General features: G+C 49.2%; 1 protein-coding gene across 1 annotated transcript in view; it reads left to right on the top strand.

The window, feature by feature from the left end:
• Positions 1 to 23,658, top strand: part of LOC139277933 (semaphorin-3E-like) — a 295,608-nt gene that overhangs the window by 127,967 nt on the left and 143,983 nt on the right. Inside the window, exon 2 of the mRNA XM_070896556.1 lies at positions 11,215 to 11,375. Coding sequence (XP_070752657.1) covers positions 11,215 to 11,375 — 161 coding nt within the window. The remainder of the gene's footprint in view (positions 1 to 11,214; positions 11,376 to 23,658) is intronic.

The raw sequence follows: 23,658 nt of genomic DNA, 5'->3' as shown, positions 1-23,658 counted from the left end.
GTCGATCCCGGCGAGGGGGGCAGAGGTCGATCCCGGCGAGGGGGCGAAGGTCGATCCCGGCGAGGGGGCCAGAGGTCGATCCCGGCGAGGGGGCCAGAGGTCGATCCCGGCGAGGGGGCGAAGGTCGATCCCGGCGAGGGGGGGGGCGGAGGTCGAGCCTGGCGAGGGGGCGAAGGTCGATCCCGGCGAGGGGGCCAGAGGTCGATCCCGGCGAGGGGGCGAAGGTCGATCCCGGCGAGGGGGGCGGAGGTCGATCCCGGCGAGGGGGGCAGAGGTCGATCCCGGCGAGAGGGGCAGAGGTCGATCCCGGCGAGGGGGGCAGAGGTCGATCCCGGCGAGGGGGCGAAGGTCGATCCCGGCGAGGGGGGCGGAGGTCGATCCCGGCGAGGGGGGCAGAGGTCGATCCCGGCGAGGGGGGCAGAGGTCGATCCCGGCGAGGGGGGCAGAGGTCGATCCCGGCGAGGGGGGCAGAGGTCGATCCCGGCGAGGGGGGGGCGGAGGTCGAGCCTGGCAAGGGGGCGAAGGTCGGCCCGGCGAGGGGGGCAGAGGTCGATCCCGGCGAGGGGGCCAGAGGTCGATCCCGGCGAGGGGGGGGCGGAGGTCGAGCCTGGCAAGGGGGCAGAGGTCGATGCCGGCAAGGGGGCCAGAGGTCGATCCCGGCGAGGGGGGGGCGGAGGTCGAGCCTGGCAAGGGGGCGAAGGTCGGCCCGGCGAGGGGGGCAGAGGTCGATCCCGGCGAGGGGGCGAAGGTCGGCCCGGCGAGGGGGGCAGAGGTCGATCCCGGCGAGGGGGCGAAGGTCGGCCCGGCGAGGGGGGCAGAGGTCGATCCCGGCGAGGGGGCCAGAGGTCGATCCCGGCGAGGGGGCGAAGGTCGGCCCGGCGAGGGGGGCAGAGGTCGATCCCGGCGAGGGGGCGAAGGTCGGCCCGGCGAGGGGGGCAGAGGTCGAGCCCAGCGGGGGGGGGGGCGGCGGCGCAGCATTTAACAGCAGCTGGGTCGGGGCCCAGGGAAGGCACAGCAGAGCTGGTCTCCAGTCATCCTGGTTAACCCTTACCACTGGACCAAGACCTCGCTCTGTCAAGCCCGTATGGTGGCTGGTGTGCAATGGCCACCCCACTTAAAAAAAAAAAATCCACCCATAGGCATCTTCCAGCCTTCAACATATAACCCATTGTAACACCTGTGAACCCATCCTTTTTGTTTTGGGTGTGAAAAGCGTCATCCTCGTCACGAGGGACTGCCCAGTCGTAGTATTGGTGAGTAAGTGCTGCTTGATAGCATTGGCCGGATTGGATGTGTCCTGCTTTTTGTGGGCGGGACATACCTGGGCAGTTTTCCACATTGTCAGATCGCTGCCAGTGTTGTAGCTGTACTGGAACAGCTTGGCTAGAGGCGTGACTAGTTCAAACAAATCTATTGACATTGACTAAGTCCTACACCCTTCCAGCTCGCTCCCCTTCCCCCCCTCCTCCTCCCCTCCTTCCCTCCCTCCCTCCTTCCACCTCCTGTTCTCCTCTCTCCCCCGCCCCCTTGGTTAGAATTCAGAGGTGAACTTTTTGCCATGGTGAAGCTGTAGCAGAGAGCCTGAATTCCCTCGGGCTTTCTGTCTGCGACGCTATAACTTTGTCAGAAGTGTATCGGAGACGGGGTTTCTGCTGCACGTACGATGAAGTTCCAGTGGCCCATAGTCTGTGGTAATTCAGGGCCAGCATTTAGCAGAGTCAGACCCTGAAAGGGCCCACACAGTGATCTCAGCGGGCTTACATTGATTCAGTTGTGTAGTGAATTGCAACAGAGCCTGCCAGAACGAGCTCTCCCCATTGCACTTCCTGGATCCATTGATGCCGTTTCCAAATGGCACGGAGGCTGCATTACAACACAGGGCCGCGTAGCAGCCTGTGTTTCACCAAACTGTAGTCTACAATTGGCCCAATCTAATTGCAGCCAACCTGCACTGGCAGGTGATAACACGCTCGTGTACTAGCGATAATGGTTTATTCGTGTCACTGTAAAGTGAAGGGAGACATTATTGAGAGGTCATTGCCTTAATGTCTGGAAAAAATGGTGCATTAAAAATGCTGCAGAGCAACAGTTTTGCTTCAAATATTGGCAAATAATCCAACTTTCAACAAACTGAAGGGAAAGATTTAAAAAATCAGCAGGCATGGCGAAGGGGCTGAAGGAGCGGGTTTGATCACAACTCACTCAGTGTTTAATATATGTACAAAATTGGTTGAAAAAATAAATCAGCCCATACTTCCTTGTACAGAGTAGTTTACAAACTCTTTGAAAAACAAATTGTGTAGAAATTTCCTGTTAAAATCAGTTAAGTCTTAATCCCAAGATATTCTATTCACTTTTGAAGCCACATTCTTATTATAAACTACAAAACAAGAAAGACAGTTTTAGTCTCTGTACTTCCACCAATGCAGGGAAAAATACTCTTTTTTTTAATAAAAAATTAATACAATGAACTTTGTAATGAGGGCACCGTACGTTAATAGTGACTTCATATAGACTGAGTGATAGGGTCCCCAGACTGAGTTATAGGGTGCAGGGACAGGGACACTAGACTGAGTTATAGGGTATAGAGACCCCAGACTGAGTTATAGGGTGTAGGGACCCCAGACTGAGTTATAGGGTGTTGAGTCCCCAGACTGAGCCATGGGGTTTAGGGACACCAGACTGAGTTGTAGGATGTAGGGACCCCAGTCTGAGCCATGGGGTTTAGGGATACCAGACTAAGTTACAGGATGGAGGGACCCCAGACTGAGCCATGGGGTGTAGGGATCCCAGATTGAGTTATAAGGTGTAGGGACCCCAGACTGAGTTATAGGGTGTAGGGACCTCAGACTGAGTTATAGGGTGTAGGGACCCCAGACTGAGCCATGGGGTGTAGGGACCCCAGACTGAGTTATAGGGTTTAGGGACCCCAGACTGAGTTATAGGGTGTAGGGACCCCAGACTGAGTTATAGGGTATAAGGACCCCAGACTGAGCCATGGGGTGTAGGGATCCTGAGCAAGTGGTTACTAGACAGAAACTGATTCACGAATGCTAGTCTAGTTCTTGTTAAAGTGAATATTTTTCTTTGTTTTCCAAAATTAGGTATTTTATTTTATTTTTAGGGTACCTCCAAAATAGGTTGTGTTTTCTCTTTTTAGGGTTGGTGTTGATCTGCACTATGAACTCCGGCCTTTCACCTAGATTTCTCAAATTTTAATAAAGAGCTTGTGCCATTAGGTATCCTCGCTGAGCAGACACTGTTGTGACCGTCACAATGACCTGGGACTACTGATAATGCTCTTTGCCTACTCCGTGGGATCGGTGCTACTGATTTACACTCCTTATTGGAACGGTGATCTATGGGATGAGATTGTCTAAATGCTTCTATATTTTCCCTATTCTTTGCACATTATCCAATTAAACATAGAATAGCATAATCGAAATGACAGCACAGAAGGAGGTCATTCAGACCATTGAACCTGTGTTGGTGCTGGCTCTTCAAGTGAAGCCATCTATTCAAATTCCCTTTTCTCATTCTTTCCCCATAAACTTTTATATTCTTTCTTATTAAATAATTATCCAATTCCTTTTCATATTATGTTGCATACTCTTGCCCTTGTAAATTTAGGTGACAAGTTGCTGAAAGTGTGAGCTGAGGGAAACCAGGCAAGTAACTGGGCATCTCTTTAGCCAATCCGACTGAAGGATTGTGAAATTAACAGTGCAAGGACTGAGCAGGAAGTAAAGTTAGAGCGGGTAAATTCAATGTCAAATCAGAGAGAGAAATAAAGAGAGGGAAAGAAAGATTGGATTAAGAGAATGAGGAAAAAGAGTCAGAAAGGAAAAGTTAAAAACATTAAATTTTACATTTTAAAATCTCCAAAAACAATTAACATCTGAAGGAATGAGACACCACACTGGTAATGGTTAATTGTCAGAGCCAGAGAGTGCGTTTGGCAGTAATGAACATTTATCACATTGTTTAAAGCGTACTTGGATTGAAATGACAATACGTAACTTTCTGTGACGAGTTTAGTTTGTATCTACCGCACAAATACAGCAACATCACGCCGTTCCGTGGCGAGGCAGCAGCGAGATGCTGTTTTCACGAAGCTAACGGTGGAGCAGTACATCGGTCAGCAACGTTGGATATCCGCCTTTAACCTCACATCTGCCCTCGCCTGAAGTTGCTGTAATGGCGAGTGTCATTAGCCTCACTGTTATTTTGACAGAAGAATCCAGCCCAATAACATCCTTTGTGAAATAAAATCTTCTGACTTCCCTTCTGTTCTTTGAGTTGTAATCCTGAGTCAATGCCCTCTTGTTACAAATATACCAGTCATTGAAATAACTATTCACTATTATTCTCTCAAAGCCTTCCATAGTTGTGGAATGTTCCATTTCAGAGGTGAGTAAGCATTAGGCTGAGGTGTGAATCCAGCCGATCAGCTCTGACCCGAGCCCCTGGAATACATTGTCGGCCCGTCCAGACCCTGCCCACCTCCCCCATCCGCACTCCTCCTGCTGCACTCGGCTCTGAGTTATTGCCCCAAATGATTGAAGACCCCCTCACGCTGCTGGCCCCTCACCCTGCTGTGAGATTTCTCACGAAGGAGGAGGGAATCAGCAGCTGGGGAAGGAGCCAAAAGCCTTTTGAGGACAGGAGAGAATTGCTGCCAAATTCGAGCCTGAGCACAGTGCTGGCACGAGCTGTTTAGCGAGGGAAGCCATTGCTGGGATGTGTGTACCGTGCTGTTGGATGGGTATCAAGAATATCAAGAATAATGAATACTTTGTGTTACACTCATAATAAATGGTCAGACTGAGTACTGTGTGTAATGTGCAAGTGTGACCTTAGCTCCTTTATTAAGGTTCCAGAGTGCAGGTACCTCGTGGGTGGCCTGCTTATATACTGTGCTCCCAAGGGATGCTGGGATCCTTTGGGACTCCTACAGGTAGGCCCTCTGGTGGCCAGGTGTGATGCAGGTTACAAAGGGTTAAATACATAACATCACTCCCCCATAAAGTCAACAGTACACTTATTTACAAGGTGAGACAATCTGGGGCTTTGCGCTCCCTTGTCGATTGTCTCGATACAAATGCGGGAGTGGGTGGGTTGGTCACTTCTTCACTGGGCTATTGGGCAGCCGGCCTTGCTGGGCTGCTGGGGATGATGAGTTCAGTTTAGTCGTCGACTGTGATGTCAGTTGCCACGTGTGTGTGTGTGTGTGTGTGTGTGTGTGTTGGAGGGTCAAAGTTGGTGGTGTCCTCTTCGGGTTGTTCGTAACTATTGGTGAACCACAATTTGATTTGGTCCAAGTGTTTTCTGTGCATGTGTCCTTTGGCCAATTTGACCTGAAACACCCTACTTCCCTCTTTGGCTGTGACCGTGCCAGCGAGCCATTTGGGACCATGTCCATAATTGAGCACAAACACCGGATCATTGATCTCAATATCGGGTGACAAATTTGCGCGATCACTGTACATGCTTTGTTGATGCCACTTGCCCTCCACGTGATCATGGAGATCAGGGTGGACAAGAGAGAGCCTTGTTTTAAGCACCCTTTTCATTGACCAGCTCAGCTGGGGGAATCCCAATGAGTGAGTGGGGTCTGGTGCGGTAGCTGGAGCAGCACTTGGAACAACCGGGTCTGCAGGGAGCCTTCCGACACGTTTCAAGCTTTGCTTGATGGTCTGAACTGCCCGTTCTGCCCGACCGTTCGATGCGGGCTTGAATGGGGCAGATGTGACATCTTTGATCCCGTTGCGGGTCATTAATTTCTTGAATTCAGCACTGGTGAAGCACCATTCTCGCTGACTAAGACATCAGGCGAGCCGTGTGTGGCAAACATGGCTCGTAGGTTTTGAATGGTGGCCGTGGATGTGCTTATAGACATTATTGCATATTCAATCCATTTTGAGTAAGCGTCCATGACAACCAAAAACATTTTGCCTAGGAATGGGCCCGCATAGTCTACATGGATCCTCGATAGAGGCAGAAACCCTCACCACATTAAACAAGTACTTGGATATGCGCTTGAAATACTGTAACCTACAGGCCTACTGACCGAGAGCGGGAAAGTGGGATCAGGCTGGATAGCCTCTTGTTGGCTGGCATGGACATGATGGGCCAAAATGGCCTCCTTCCGTGCTGTAAATTTCTACGATTCTATGATTCACCCATAGAAGGATGAGGAACAGGGGGCAAGTGGAGAAAAAATGCCAAAGAACAAATGAGTATAAAACCCTGCGCCATGCTAAACACGTTCCCAATATCCCTTTCTGATGAAAGGTCATCGACATCTGTCTCTATCCACAGAGGCTGCCTGACCTGCTGAGTGCTTCCAGTATTTTCAGTGTTTATTTTGGATGTCCACGGTCTGCAGTATTTTGCTTTTGTCCCAATCTGATTGTCCTGTTAATGCTCGAGTATTGGTAGTAGTGGGGTCGAGCTTTTTATATGTGGCCTACAATCAGTAACTGGGTAACACAAGAAACAAAGTATTCGGATGCTCCCCCACCCGTGACACTCGATCTAACAAAGCTTGGATTTGTGAGCCTTTTGAAAAACGATTGTTTCATTAAATGACACGAAATGAAGCCGTGTCCATAGAGCAGAGCAAGATTGCAACTCCTCTGTACCGAGAATGATGTGCATGTCTTTTCCTTCATTGCAACAGTGACTACACTCCAAAAACTTAGCTCATCGGCTGTAAAGCGCTTTGTGAGGTCCTGAGATGGTGGAAAATGCTGGAGAAACACGAGTCTATCTTTCTGTCTTTGGACAGTTCTCTAAAAACAGAACACGAAGCGTTGACCAGTGAGGCCCTTTCATTCTTTGTTAATGTGACTGCCCGGAGCAATTCTGTCTGTGTCTGTCAGGCCAATCAACGTCTGTGATCCCATTGATTAGATAAAGTATGTAAACATATCAAATATCCCTGGAAACAAGCTGATTTATGTAAATTTATTCAGGTAAATCTTTTGTCTCATAATACTCGTGTAAAGCACCTTGGGACGTTTCACGAAGTTAAAGGCTCTATATAAATACAAGTTGTTGTTTTAAATAGGTTTACATGAGAAGTAAGGGAGAAATATTTGAAACTCTTGAATGGTAATGTAGATGTGTGGGGAATTAAACAGTTCATTTAATTGGGGTGAGCATTGGCATTCAGGATTTGGATGGCCCAATTTTGAATAATTCAAATAATATCATTGGGAACTGATATATAACTTGGATAAGTGCAGGGTTATAAGAACATAAGAATTAGGAACAGGAGTAGGCCATCTGGCCCCTCGAGCCTGCTCCGCCATTCAACAAGATCATGGCTGATCTGGCCGTGGACTCAGCTCCACTTACCCGCCCGCTCCCCGTAACCCTTAATTCCCTTATTGGTTAAAAATCTATCTATCTGTGATTTGAATACATTCAATGAGCTAGCCTCAACTGCTTCCTTGGGCAGAGAATTCCACAGATTCACAACCCTCTGGGAGAAGAAATTCCTTCTCAACTCGGTTTTAAATTGGCTCCCCCGTATTTTGAGGCTGTGCCCCCTAGTTCTAGTCTCCCCGACCAGTGGAAACAACCTCTCTGCCTCTATCTTGTCTATCCCTTTCATTGTTTTAAATGTTGCTATAAGATCACACCTCATCCTTCTGAACTCCAACGAGTAAAGACCCAGTCTACTCAATCTATCATCATAAGGTAACTCCCTCATCTCCGGAATCAGTCTAGTGAATCGTCTCTGTACCCCCTCCAAAGCCAGTATATCCTTCCTTAAGTAAGGTAACCAAAACTGCACGCAGTACTCCAGGTGCGGCCTCACCAATACAGAAGGACCTCCCTGCTTTTGTATTCCATCCCTCTGGCAATGAAGTCCAACATTCCATTCGCCTTCCTGATTACCTGCTGCACCTGCAAACTAACTTTTTGGGATTCATGCACAAGGACCCCCAGGTCCCTCTGCACTGCAGCATGTTGTAATTTCTCCCCATTCAAATAATATTCCTTTTTACTGTTTTTTTTCCCAAGGTGGATGACCTCACACTTGCCGACATTGTATTCCATCTGCCAAACCTTAGCCCATTCGCTTAACCTACCTAAATCTCTTTGCAGCCTCTCTGTGTCCTCTACACAACCCGCTTTCCCATGGTGGGTGATATTGAGGCTCTGGAAAGGGTGCAGAAGAGGGCCACCAGACTAATTCCAAGTCTAAAGCATCTTATTTATCAAGATAGGTTAAAAGAATTGGGACTCTTTACCTTAAAGCAGCATAGACTTAGGGCGATGTGATTGAGGTTTATAAGATAATGAAGGGAATAGATAGTGTGCCAGCTGACCATTTATTTGAATTAAATAGGTTAGGCAGGACCAGGGGCACAAAGTTAAGTTGTGTGTAAGGCTAGATCTAGGTTAGATGTCAGGAGGTGGTTCTTCTCCCAGAGAACAGTGGACCTCTGGAACAAGGTGCCCTCTCACGTGGTGAATGCAGACTTGCTGAACTCCTTCAAGCAAAAGCTGGATTTGTTTCTGGCTGTGGCAGAGATCACCTCTTACAGAAGGTCGGTACTGCAGGGAATTCAAAGCCAGAGTGATCTCCTGGACTAGTTTCGATCGTCGAGATGGGTCGGAGAGAAATTTCTCAGATTTTTTCCCCAAATTGGCCTGGGTTAATTATCTGGTTTTTTTGCCTCTCCCAGGAGATCACGTGGTTTGGGGTGGGGTGGAGTGTATAAGTTGTGATACACAAGGTATCGGGATTGTGTGGGACAGGCTCGATGGACCAGAGGGTCTTTACCATTCGTCATTGTTCGCATGTTCGTAATTTACAGAAATAGCACGGACACGATGGGCCAAATGGCCTCCTCCTGTGCCTTAAATGGCTCTGATTCTCTGAAATGGCACCAGCTTTTGGACAGTCCTGTTTCCAAACATCATTTACATTGCACAATGACCCGCCGTAAGTTGACTAAAGACGCAGGAAGCTGCATGCCGCTCGCTTCCACATGTCGGCCTGCTCTCACTGACCCCTGAGCGCATGTACAGGTACTCAAACACAAACAACACCACAGGACCCACAGCGCCTGCTCACCGGGGCAGGGGCAATATTGGAGCACATTCCAACATTTGGACCCACTTTGGGCCAGCTGTCCATAATTTTTCTTCAAATATTGCATCATTTTTGTTGCACAATTTGTTCGTGGCATGAATTAACAACATGGGCATTGTTCAATTTTAATGGTACAAAGAGATTTGAGAACAGTAACAGGAAGCATCACGTGGAGAATGCATTGCTGCATTTGGTGGTAACTTAATTAGTTTATTGTGAGTCACTGAGGTGATGGAAGGCATTTTCATGATTGAGAATTACAATGAAGCCCCAGTAGCTGTTGATCATTATAGTAATTGTTAGACCGGTTTCTGAGGGAGCGAGCGCTGATACTCGATATGTTCTGATAGACCACTCGAGCCAGAGGCTGATGTTGTGAGTGCGATCCCGGTACAGTATCATTGGAGAACACCTCCCCAATTCACTCGTTCTGATCGGTTCTCATCAGACTGTGGCAAGGCCAGAGCAGGCTAGCTGTTTATGGTCAAGGCCAGAGCAGGCCAGCTGTTTATGGTCAAGGCTGGAGCAGGCCAGCTGTTTATGGTCAAGGCCAGAGCAGGCCAGCTGTTTATGGTCAAGGCCAGAGCAGGCCTTCTGTTTATGGTCAAGGCTGGAGCAGGCCAGCTGTTTATGGTCAAGGCCAGAGCAGGCCAGCTGTTTATGGTCAAGGCCAGAGCAGGCCAGCTGTTTATGGTCAAGGCCAGAGCAGGCCAGCTGTTTATGGTCAAGACCAGAGCAGGCCAGCTGCTTATGGTCAAGGCTGGAGCAGGCCAGCTGCTTATGGTCAAGGTCAGAGCAGGCCAGCTGCTTATAGTCACGGCTGGAGCAGGCCAGCTGCTTATGGTCAAGGTCAGAGCAGGCCAGCTGCTTATAGTCACGGCTGGAGCAGGCCAGCTGTTTATGGGCAAGGGCAGAGCAGGCCAGCTGTTTATGGGCAAAACTGGAGCGGGCCAGCTGTTTATGGGCAAGGCCAGAGCAGGCCAGCTGTTTATGGTCAAGGCCAGAGCAGGCCAGCTGTTTATGGTCAAGGCTAGAGCAGGCCACCTGTTTATGGTCAAGGCCAGAGCAGGCCAGCTGTTTATGGTCAAGGCCAGAGCAGGCCAGCTGTTTATGGTCAAGGCCAGAGCAGGCCAGCTGTTTATGGTCAAGGCCACACAAAGCTTTTCCTTACATCCGTGTGTTCCAAGTCATGAGCAATTGGTGACGTTTGAAGACATTTTGATATTTTGAAACACAGTTTGTAAGTTAAGTCACTGATTTATCCTCCTGTTAATGATATAAACCTGACCCACAGTTTATAGCCTGAGATACATGGAGTGTTCAGAGTGTTACTTGGTGCCTGATCAGGCGTGTGCAGGACATGCTATACCGGGTTCACACCCAGATTCGAGCAAAAGGCAAAACTGATGTCCGGGAAGAAGTTGTCGCTTTATTTCAGGAAGTTAGGTGGTGTGGTGGGGAGGTGGGAGGTTGGTTCTGCACGGATAGGCTGAGATGGGCCGAGTGACTATCCTGAGCCATATCCATCTTGTGAACGGTGAGATTTCCCACACACACTTTGTTCAGCCATGATATCAGGATTTATTTTGCTGCCGGTTACAGACTTACAGCCTGTCCAGCATTTTCTGCAAATCACCAGCCGTCCAATAATGAGAAACTAATTGCTTTCTCATTTCCTTATCAAGAGAACATAAAAACAATAGAGATTTATCTTTACACAAAGAAGAACCTTCACTTTCACATCCCCAGGATGTTGTAAAGTGATCACAGCTAATGAATTACTTTGTCTACAAAATGACAGCGATTACACGTCAAACAGTAAATGAGAGAAATGGCCAGAAACCGGTTTAGCTGGTGATGGCTGGAGGGTGAATGATGGGCCAAAGGCCCCCTCAGGTAGATGGGACTCCTGTGAAACACAGCCCCTCTGACAATGCAGAACTTGCTCGAGTGCACTGGAGTGTCGGGGAGATTGAGTCCTGCAGCCTCTGCAGTGGGACTTGACCCCAGACTGTTGACAAGTGCTCTCGCTGCTCCAGCTGACTCTTGGCTCAATCTCCAGAGTTTATTTACAATCTGATCCTTGTGTTTTTTTGTTCCAGAGTTGTGGGAGCTGAACAGGACCACGATGTTCCATGGCCCTCGAGGATTCCTGGAGCTGCGGACGGTGCTGTTGGATGAGTATCAGGAGCGTCTGTTTGTGGGAGGGCGAGACCTGGTGTATTCGCTCAGCTTGGAGAGCGTGGATCAGGATTACCGTGAGGTAAGGTAGTTCAAACTTCCTGCCCAAGCTTGGGGGCCTGTCCACGGTGGGAATCATTCCTCCGTAACTTCTGCTTCACTTTACACTGGCTCGACATTTGGGAAATCAGGTCAAAGGATCAAATCGTCAAACACATCAATAGTTTTTCTGAGATAACAATTGTACTATAGACATGATATTCGATAATCTTGCTGCATGTCCTAAGGTGCGTAATTTTAATTATAACTCTGAAGGACATAATTCAGCATTCTTTAACTGGTATATAAAACAGATTATCTGGTCATTGTCACATTGTTGTGTGTGGGAGCTTGCTGTGCACAAATTGGCTGCTGCGTTTCCCACATTACAACAGCGACTACACTCCAAAAGTGCTTCATTGGCTGTAAATTGCTTTGGGACTTCCGGTGGTTGTGAAAGGCGCTATAGAAATGCAAGTCTTTCTTAAAAACGAAACAAACTGATTTAAATCTACTGGCCTAGAAATTCGGTCAAGCAGGGTCCATTTCACAGGCGTACAATGGGTACCATTCGGGGCAGCACGCATTCACTCATTGTGTGCCGGAGGTTCGCCTCCCGTCTTATTGGATGGTGCTGCTCCATGGGCTCCATGGCGATGGTGCAAGTGTTAAAAACCCGTTCTAATATTTAATTAAATGTCCGACGCTTGTTACAGAACTCATTTGTGAAATGGTTCCGCCCCAGTGCCAGACTCTGTGATAAACTCGCTCAACAACAAGGAGCCTGCAGCAGCGATATTTAAAGGACCTGTCGCTCCAAACATGTTAATTGCAGTTTGCCCCTAGCAGCTGCTCATTAACTTCTTGGTATTTATTTGGCCTATTCTCTGCTGGCAGGCATGGAATTCTGACATCGGTGGACTGGTTTTTTGCTGGACTGCTTTTGTCTGCTTTCAGTCCTGGGTGGTCTGGTCGATCTGCCTTTGGAGCTGGAGGATGAGGGGGAGGAGTGAGTGAGACAGGAGAGAGCAGGAGCGGCTGGCAGACGAGGGAGGAATGAGTGAGACAGGAGAGAGCAGAGGCGGCTGGCGGAGGAGTGAGTGAGACAGGAGAGAGCAGGGGCGGACGAGGGAGGAGTGAGTGAGACAGGAGAGAGCAGGAGCGGCTGGCAGACGAGGGAGGAATGAGTGAGACAGGAGAGAGCAGGGGCGGCTGGCGGAGGAGTGAGTGAGACAGGAGAGAACAGGGGCGGCTGGCGGATGAGGGAGGAGGAAGGCACTGGGTGGGAAGCCAGACCCACAACAGGTTTTCACAGAACACGTCTCCGACCTCCTTCACTGAGGAGCAGTGTGTCAGCAACCTTCACTTCACCAGGAGGGTTAGCAACAAGCACTGCGCCTTTTGGCTAAGATCATGCGTAACTGACCTGACCAGCCACCATGACCTCCGGGTGGTTTCTCCCTGGTCAGGAAGGTATATGCTTGCTTTTTTGGAAACAGGAGGTGGATGGGGTGGCTTGACCCATCCACCTCCACAGAGGTGTGTGGGGTGGCTTGACCCATCCACCTCCATGGCACGAACCTGGTATTGCAGTACTTCCAGGAACGGTGCAGTGGCTCTAGGCCTTTTGGCTAAGAGCATTGGCGCAGAGTGATCCTTGGCATGTGCAAGGTGACCTCTGGCGTTTGTGATTTGACAAAGAATTGGAACGATTGGCTACGAATTAATTAAAAAAATAAAAAAATAAATAAATAAATAAATAAAATAAAAAAACAAGCACTGCTGGCACCAGCGGAACCTCACAGCTGGCTATGCACAGCACTGGCTGAGGCTGTCAGGGTCACTGTGGCTCTGAGCATTTATACAACAGACCCGTTCCATCATGCAGCAGCTGCCATCATTGACATCTCCCAGCATGCTGTGTACCTCTGTGTCCGGAACGTCACCCAAACTCTCTACGCCAAGAGGAACATCATTTCCCTGATGGACAGGATGACGCAGGATAGGGGGGCATTGGCTGTACCACATTGTGGGCTCCACAGGGTCCTAGCACCCACATTGCGAGCTCCCCGGGGTCCCAGCACCCACATTGCGAGCTCCCCTGGGTCCCAGCACCCACATTGCAGGCTCCCCGGGGTCCCAGCACCCACATTGCGAGCTCCCCTGGGTCCCAGCACCCACATTGCGAGCTCCCCGGGGTCCCAGCACCCACATTGCAAGCTCCCCGGGGTCCCAGCACCCACATTGCGGGCTCCCCGGGGTCCCAGCACCCACATTGCGGGCTCCCCGGGATCCCAGCACCCATATTGCAGGCTCCCCGGGGTCCCAGCACCCATATTGCGGGCTCCCCGGAGTCCCAGCACCCACATTGCTGTGTGTGCTCCCCATCACCTTCCTGACATCGGAATAAAAAGGGACTGCCCTCCCTGGTGTCCTGCTTGCTTGTGCCCACTGGCAGCGAATCACCTGGTTCTGTGCCCGGCGTCTGGGCAGCACTCGTGATCAGTCACCCTCTGTGCCATCTTTATTCCAACCTGCCAGTCCGGTTACCGGCTGACGGCAAGGCGAGAGAAGGTACTCCCTTCAGATATTATTCCCAACTGCTGTCAGGGACCTGCCACTAGCTCAACATGCGACCTGCACCCTCTGCACCCACCTTCATGCACTATCGACTGTCCTATTCTCTATTTCAATTTAGCAACAGCTTAATATTCAGACCAGGCTAACCAATGCCCTGTGTCCTACCATCAGACAATGCACAGGTGCTGGGCCCACTGTGTATAGAGAATTCTCCTGGTCGGCAATGTCTGGATAGTTCAGACGAGAGAAAATGATCCAGAGTCTATAAATGTAACTGCACTTTTTATGAGTTTCTAATGGGTTTAAAGTACTCAGTAAACCCACTAACTGTTGAGTAGGCAGGTTGCAATGCTATAAAAGCATAAATGTTAGAGAATTGTATTTCTCTATTACACCGAATCTCCCCCTCATTGCACTGCCTGGCACAAGCCCACACACCACAGGTCAGAAGTTAATAGGAGAATTTAGAACAGCTTAAAGGATCATAAATCTGATATTTACACTGGTTCGATTCCAGGATTTAGGGAATTACATGTTGAACTGATTTGTTTAGGTGAACAAGTAACTGACTAGAATTTGGAAAGATGCAAATGGGAGCCATTAATGTGCCCCTGGCCTGTCTCTGACTGACTGTCCGGAGGGATCAGTACCGTCTCCAGCGTTTAGAACGTGCACATTGGCACTAGCGCGATGTGCCCGCTATACGTATATATATTGCCTCCAGCTGCAACACTCGGGGAGAAATTCGGGTCATTTGTGCTTCCCGTTTGTGCCCGGTACCCTTCCACTAACGACTTTTCACTGGGCACGGCGCCACTAACGACTCCCGTTAAGTTCGTCGGGAGTTTAGCGGTGGCGGTAACCGGTAGCGACCGCTCCACTGTGCCGTCGATGACATCATCACAGTGCGCAGCGACCTGTTTTTACAAAAGAGAGGGGCGATGCAGACATTGTAATGAGTGTGCAATATTACATGAAATAAACATAGCAAGAGGGGAAGTATTAAAGAGTTTAGCATCTTTGAAAGTGGCTAAATCCCCAGGCCCGGATGAAATGTATCCCAGGCTGTTAAGAGAAGCAAGAGAGGAAATAGCAGAGGCTCTGACCATCATTTTCCAATCCTCTCTGGCTTCAGGTGTGGTGCCAGAGGACTGGAGGATTGCTAATGTCGTACCTTTGTTTAAAAAGGAAGAACGGGATAGACCAATAATTACAGGCCAGTCAGCCTAACCTCGGTGGTGAAAAAATTATTGGAAACAATTCTGAGGGATAGGATAAATCTTCATTTAGAAAGATACGGATTAGTCAAGGTCAGTCAGCGTGGATTTGTTAAGGGACGGTCGTGTCTGAAAAACTTGATTGAATTTTTCGAGGAGGTAACCAGGAGGGTCGATGAGGGCAGTGCGTGTGATGCAGTGTATATGGAGTTTAGCAAGGCTTTTGATAAGGTCCCACATGGCAGACTGGTCATGAAAGTAAAAGCCCATGGGATCCAGGGCAAAGTGGCAAGTTAGATCCAAAATTGGCTCAGAGTCAGGAAGCAAAGGATAATGGTCAATTGTGATTGGAAGGCTGTATCCAGTGGGGTTCCGCAGGGCTCCGTACTGGGTCCCTTGCATTTTGTGGTATATATCAATGATTTAGATTTGAATGTAGGGGGTATGATTAAGAAGTTTGCAGATGGTACTAAAATCGGCCGTATGGTTGATAATGAAGAAGGAAGCTGCAGACTGCAGGAAGATATCAATCAACTGGTCAGGTGGGCAGAACAGTGGCAAATGGAATTCCATTCGGATAAATGTGAGGTAATGTATTTGGGAAGGGCTAACGAGGCAAGGGAATACACATTAAATGGTAGGACACTGAGAAGTGTAGAGGAACAAAAGGACCTGGGAGTGCAGGTCCACAGATCCCTGAAAGTATCAGGCCAGGTAGATAAGGTGGTTAAGAAGGCATATGAAATACTTGCCTTTATTAGCCGAGGCTTGGAATACAAGAGCAGGGAGGTAATGCTTGAACTGTATAAAATACTGGTTAGGCCACAGCTGGAGTACTGCATGCAGTTCTGGTCACCACATTACAGGAAAGATGTGATTGCACTAAAGAGGGTACAGAGGAGGTTTACAAGGATGTTGTTTCGACTGGAGAATTTTAGCTATGAGGAAAGATTGGATAGGCTGGGGTTATTTTCTCTGGAACAGAGGAGGCTGAGGGGAGACCTAATTGAGGTATATAAAATTATGAGGGACCTGGATAGAATGGATAGGAAGGATCTGTTTCCCTTAGCAGAGGGGTCAATAACCAGGGGACATAGATTTAAAGTAATTAGAGGGAGGTTTAGAGGGGATTTGAGGGAAATTTCTACACTCATTGGGTTGTGAGGGTCTGGAACTCACTGCCTGAAAGGATGGTAGAGGCAGAAACCCTCACCACATTAAAAAAGTGCTTAGATGTGCACCTGAAGTGCAGTAACCTACAGGGCTATGGGCCTAGAGCTGGAAAGTGGGATTAGACTGGATGGCTCTGTCGGCCGGCACGGACATGATGGGCCGAATGGCCTCCTTCCGTGCTGTAAACTTCTATGATTCTAACCGGGATAAAAGGCCACAGTTTATGGTATAAGACCGCATCACCAAAGCAAAGAGGAGTGGGGAAACTTGCATTACTCGAGAAGCAACAGTTAAGTGATACTGAACATGGGTTTTAGATGTCCACAGATTGTAGGAGGAGGGAGAGACTGGGGGGCAGCAGCGGTTCCACAGATTTGAGGCCGTTCCTGCCCCTGGAAATATTGGGCACATTTTAATTATTGGATGGAAAATCCGAGCTGGGTTTGCAATCCTCCCGACTGATTTCCCTCTGTGTGGTGGACCTAGCTGAGCCAATATCGCCAGGGCCAGGAACAGGTAAACTGACCCCAAGGGTTGCGAGTTGGAGATTAGAGAAGAACCATTGTCAGACAAATTTTTTCATGCGTCCTATCTAAGACGTAGAATCACATAAATACAGAGAATGCTGGGAATACTCAGCGGGTCAGGCAGCGTCTGTGGAGAGAGAAACAGAGTTAATGTTTCAGGCCGGCCACCTGATGTTCTGGTGAAGGGTCACAGATCTGAAACGTTAACTCTGTTTCTCTCTCCACAGATGCTGCCTGACCCGCTGAGTATTCCCAGCATTCGCTGTTTACATTTCAGATTTCCAGCATCCGCAGTATTTTGCTTTTGTGTTAGAATCACATGGCCAGATATCAGAACAACATTCTAATCTCAGTCAGCCACAAACCCGGGCTTAACCATTGAGAGTGGTTGAAGGAAAAGTTTTAGTGTGGAGGAAAATAAAGAAGCCCAGCTTCTTGAGGCAGACATACCCAAAGTAGGAGCGAGTTGGTTTGATTTCCCAGAAGCCTGAAGAAAGCATGAACTTTGCACTGGAGCATGAAGCTGGGGTCAGGGGTCGAGTGCGATCAATGGAGAGGAATACTGGGCGCTTTCTGTATGGGCATCGCCCCCAAGGCCAGTTTTACATGGGCAGCAGTTGGAAATGACCTCCCGTGTCTTCGAAGAGTTGAAAATGTTTTAACCGGCAGTCTCCACACCCTGCTGTGTTCCTATAGAGTGAGTGGTTAAATGTCCAGTTCCCCCATTCTCCAATGTTCTCATCACCAATCGATCAAGGGCTGTGCACACTGAGCCAAGTGAGATAAGCGTTTCCTGTGGGGAGCTAGAAGCTCAGCACCTTTAAATAAACATCAGCCCTGGGACCTTGAGCTCAGTGTGTACAAATGGAAGTGCGTCTTGGCTTTTAAACCCAAAGCGTGTTTCAGTCACAGGCAGTACACGGACAGCAATCTGTGAGTGTTACAACACTGCGGCTTGAGCCCAAACATGTTCCGATGACAGACTGTGGACACAAACCATTGCATGTGTTAGTTATGGGTGGCCCTGGCACAAAAATCTTTCTGTCACTCAAACATAATTAGTTTCAACAAAAAACCTAAACGCTCCAGCATATTGAGTGACAAATAGCCCAAGAGAATGGAACACGAATAGTATTGTGTGCTGGCAGCCCATGGAGCTGAACCTGAACACGTCTGACCAATGGCTCACCCCAGGACTGGAACCTGAACATGTCTGACCAATGGCTCACTCCAGGACTGGAACCTGAACACATCTGACCAATGGCTCACCCCAGGACTGGAACCTGAACATGTCTGACCAATGGCTCACTCCAGGACTGGAACCTGAACACATCTGACCAATGGCTCACCCCAGGACTGGAACCTGAACATGTCTGACCAATGGCTCACCCCAGGACTGGAACCTGAACATGTCTGACCAATGGCTCACTCCAGGACTGGAACCTGAACACATCTGACCAATGGCTCACCCAAGGACTGGAACCTGAACATGTCTGACCAATGGCTCACTCCAGGACTGGAACCTGAACACGTCTGACCAATGGCTCACCCCAGGACTGGAACCTGAACACATCTTACCAATGGCTAACCCCAGGACTGGAACCTGAACATGTCTGACCAATGGCTCACTCCAGGACCGGAACCTGAACACATCTGACCAATGGCTCACCCCAGGACTGGAACCTGAACATGTCTGACCAATGGCTCACTCCAGGACCGGAACCTGAACACATCTGACCAATGGCTCACTCCAGGACCGGAACCTGAACACATCTGACCAATGGCTCACTCCAGGACTGGAACCTGAACACATCTGACCAATGGCTCACCCCAGGACTGGAACCTGAACACGTCTGACCAATGGCTCACCCCAGGACTGGAACCTGAACACATCTGACCAATGGCTAATCCCAGGACTGAAACCTGAACACGTCTGACCAATGGCTAACCCCAGGACTGGAACCTGAACACGTCTGACCAATGGCTAACCCCAGAACGTGGACCTGCTGTCTTCTGAATCAGTCAAACACCTGGTTGCTGGCTAAAGAAAGACTTGCATTTTTATAGCTCCTTTCACGACCACCGGACAACTCAGAGTGCTTACAGCCAATAAACTACTATTTGAAGTGTAGTCAGTGTTGCAGTATGGGAAACGCGGCAGCCAATTTGTGCACAGCAAGCTCCCACAAACTGCAATGTGATAATGACCAGATAATCTGTTTTAATGATGTTGGTTGCGGGATAAATATTGGACAGGACAGTGGGGAATAACTCCCCTGCTCTTCTTCGAAATAGTACCATAGGATTTTTTACGTCCACTTGAGAGAGCAGATGGGGCCTCGGTTTAACGTCTCATCTGAAAGACGGCACCTCAATAGTGCAGCACTCCCTCAGCACTGCACTGAGTGTCAGCCTAGACTTGTGCTCAAGTCCTTAGAGTGGATTTGAACCCACAACCTCCTGACTCCAAGGCGAGGGTGCTGCCCACTGAGCCATGGCTGAAGCAATAATAATCTGGCTCCATTGTCCAAGGTTCTCAATATTTCTATCCAAGGTGACAATTCTGGAGAGCATTACAAATTGTCTTTTTTTAATCTAGTGACCACAATAAGCACTGATATCAGAATAATATGTGACAGGCTTTGCTGGGATCACTTCTTAAAAAGGCCGATGTCCCTAACAATGCCCCCTTGTGAAATCTGTAGCAGTGACAGGGTTAATGACAGGGTCTTGCTCAGCACACCACCTGCTGAGTGCCAAATGTACGGCATTGCCAAATATTTTCTTCCCAAATCCAACAGAATCAACAAATATATCTGAGAGAAAAAGGGCTGTAAATCTGAAAGAAGAATCACAATGGTGTACACGGGTCAGAGCAGCCTCGCTTCACGTTCCATGTGTGAACCTTCAGCCAACACCCAGAGGATGAGTGAGACCACAGGTGTGGCGTCTCGTCCCTTCACCCGCTGATCAACCTGACCCACTTGCAACTCGGCACGTTTGGTGTTTGTACCCACAATCCATTGCTAGTCACCGGCAGTGCGATCAGCTCCCCCCCCACCCCCCCCCAGTGCGAGAGAACCAAATGTCCCAACTATAGCACTGCTCGGGGCAAGGAGAGGCCATAACCTTCCATGTGACCTCCAGGGGAGCATGCCTGCTTCTTCTGGCCCCACAAGGAAAGTAAAGAAACTGTTTGGGTCTCTTTTGGTGACAGATCTCTCCTCCGCACCCCCTCCCCCACTCTCTGTATTTTATAGTCTCTTGAACAACTCATAAGTTAAATTTAACTCTCTTTATTCTGGAGATCATTCAGCCATCTGTAGTTAAAATGCTATTCCTCATACAGATCGAAGGTGCTATACCTCCCAGCTAGAGGGCGCTATACACTGAAGTTACACTCTTGACCCTCTGCCCCTCCCCTCCTCTCTCCTCACCCCCTCTCTCTCCCCTCGCCCTCTCTCACCTCGCCCTCTCTCCCTTCGCCCTCCCTCTCCCCTCGCCCTCTCTCACCTCGCACTCCCTCTCTCTCCCCTCGCCCCCTCTCTCTCCCCTCGCCCCCTCTCTCTCCCCTCTCCTTGCCCCCCTCCCCTCTCCCCTCGCCTCCCCCTTTCTCTCCCCTCGCACCCCCCCTTTCTCTCCCCTCGCTCTCCCCTCGTCCCCCCTCTATTCAAGCCAATTGCCCCAGTGATGTTTAAACCGTCTCACGGCTTAAAATCCCACAGGGTGAGGAAAAACCCCTGAGGGACGTGACCCCAACACAGACAACCTCCGATGCTGCTTCACTGATTGCGCTAAGGGGGGCGTTACTGAGGGGGGAGGGGGGAGTTACTGAGGGGGGAGGGGGGAGTTACTGAGGGGGGAGTTACTGAGGGGGGGTTACTGAGGGCAGGAGGGGGGGTTACTGAGGGGGGAGGGGGGCGTTACTGAGGGGGGAGGGGGGAGTTACTGAGGGGGGGTTACTGAGGGCAGGAGGGGGGGTTACTGAGGGCAAGAGGGGGGAGTTACTGAGGTGGGAGGGGGGAGTTACTGAGGGGGGGTTACTGAGGGCGGGATGGGGGGGGTTACTGAGGCGGGGAGGGCGGGGGTTACTGAGGAGGGGAGGGGTGTTACTGAGGGGGGGGAGTGGGGGGTTACTGAGGGGGCGGAGGGCGGATACTGAGGGGGGGAGGGGGGCTGTTCAGCTCCATTCACAACTCCCCAGATCCCCAGGTTTGGGTAACTCACCCCACACACGTACCGGGTAATGCCCATCTCACCGCTATCAACATCTTGTGGCTCATCATTGACCAGACGTACAAGTGGCCCAGCCCCAGCAGCAGCAGGGACACAAGAACAAGGCCGATGCTGGATTTGTGCAGGGAACGGTGTAGCTGCTAACTCCTCAATGCCTCTCCACTACCTGCAAGGCTCTGATCAGGAGTGTGATCGATTCCTCACCTCTCACCCACGATCGGTGGAGCCAGGAACTCCAGGACTGAGCAGTTTGCCTGACCGGGGTCCCTGCTACTGGACTCAGTATCCACATCACATGTCCCCGGTGCAATACATGTGAGTTATAGGATGCACTGCAGCAACTCTCAGTTACTTTAACAACACCTTCCTCTCCTGAACTCTGCAGTAAAGGACAAGAACGGCAGTGCTCTGGCAACACCATCAGCTGGAACTCCAACACTTGGATGTATATTTCCATCACTGGGTCAGTATCCTGGAATTACCTTCCTAACCGTATCATCGGCACTCCATCACCGCGGTGAGGGCAGTCATTCCAGGAGAAGGCCCTCCACCGCCTCCTCAGGGCAACTGGGGACCAGTAACTTCTCTCATCCTGGCAGCACTATCTATATTCCATGAACAAATATGAAAAAAATCCAAATAGTACATTGCAATTCTTCGTGATTGGTTAATTTTTAAAAAGTAGAGTAAGATTGGTGAGATTCTCATTCAAGGGTAAAAGACCTTAAAATGGGCAGACATCATAAAAGCTATTTTCACTCAGTAACACATCTCCTACACTTCTATCAAACACGCACTTCTTTCATTCAATTCATTACTGGCTGTTCGGTCAGTTACTTGAGCAGTTTCAATACTTGCCCACATTCAGGGGTCAAAATCCGGCCCCGCCCTGTTTGAGAAGGTGTTACTGCCCAAATGCTGATTGTAGCGCCGGACGTTAGACGCAGCCTCAAAGTTCTAAATTCAGTTCTTACGCCCGAAGATGAGAGAGCAACACTAAAGGAGGCGTTGCACATTCACCTTCAGGCGGGAGCTCAGGGGGCTGACGGAATTTCCCCACCCAGAGACTGCCGCCACGCTACAAAAAAACGTGAAGAAAAAAAAATAACTGAAACTTCTCCGATCCACACACAAACTTCCGCAACTCTTAAAACTAATGAAAAGATGCAGAAATAAATAAAGAGAAAAGTTTGCCTTCCTTTCTGGGCGATTCCGCCCGAGTTCCACTGTTTAACCACCGCTGTTTCAGGCTGTACGACCGCCTGTCGGTACGGCAACCGTCCAAAGCAAATATCGCGACAGAGGTGCCAGGGAGGTGTTGCACGCTGGGTGACCTCACCACGTGTGGTGAATCTCTTGGCACCCTCTGAATTTATGCCGGGGCACAGACGCCACTTACCATCGATGGTCGTTCGCCTTCTCCTGTGCATGGTAATGGGCAGCATACAAAGTCAAATTTTGACCCCTCATAAATCACTCACACTCCACTGCTACTTTACTTCAGAACTGCTGATATTTTAAAATTATTTTAAAATTCTGGAAAAGAGTCACTTGAAAATAAAAGCGCAAAATAATATATTTGTCATATTTTAATTTCATGCTAAATTGAAAAATGGTATACCCAGTGTACTCAGTTGATTCACAGCTGGATGGGTTTGTTACTGTTAAAACACAGACACAATATACTTATTTACATTGCAATAAGCAGAGGTGGATTTTAATGGTGATGTTACTGAGAGTTCTTGCTGTAGTTGTCCCGAGTCAACCCACCACTGAAGTTACCTTTCCACACTTCCTGCGATCAACAGCACTGCACAGCAGCTAATGCATAATGGCAGCTTTCCTGTAACCCTTACGTGGCGCACTCCGATAAGATCAACCCGTAGCTCCCATTTTCCATGTTGAATAAAGATTGCGGAGATTTCCATTACAGACACACCGATCAGCAAGAAAGACAAAAAGGAAAATTCTCCAGTAACACAGGAGACATTCGTTGTGAGTTATTTATTAGAGTAACACGTGCAGGTTGTTCCAAACCGTTTGCAGTTTGGGCTGCACTTGACGAGCAGATACCTTGAAACGAGAGTCTGTGTTTTCACAATAGAAGGAGTAAAACAGCTAAAATAAAATCATCCTGCAGCTCAAAAATTGACTTTCAAGTGAACCCTGAGTGCTGATTATTTCTTCCCCTGAACTCTGTGACTACGATTGATTTGCCGGTTGCTCAGATCTCCAGTTCTGGGCTCTCCAGTATCACTCAGTGCCCCGACCACTCTGCCCATGTGCAATGTCATTTCTCGCAAACCAAACTGCATTTACAGTAAGAATTAATCCTAAAGGGGCAGCATTGTTTCCCAAAACACACAGCAAGGTTTACTGTTTGCAGTGACTCATCACCACTTCCATAATATCGGTTCTGAACAATTTCAGAAATGTGAGATATTGAATTGAAAAGGTTTAAAATCATTATTGCAAAACTTGCAGCGGTTTGAAAGGTCGACCGACATCAAATACCTGCAGGTTTGACACTGTAACATCTTTCAACGTTCCAAATATCGACAGTGCCAATTTAAAGGGGTAACTCTGCATCATC

Source organism: Pristiophorus japonicus, chromosome 13 (assembly GCF_044704955.1).
Source record: "Pristiophorus japonicus isolate sPriJap1 chromosome 13, sPriJap1.hap1, whole genome shotgun sequence".
NCBI classification, from domain to species: Eukaryota; Metazoa; Chordata; class Chondrichthyes; family Pristiophoridae; genus Pristiophorus; species Pristiophorus japonicus.
Note: the sequence above shows the minus strand (reverse complement) of the source record. Positions and strands in the feature narration are given on the sequence as shown.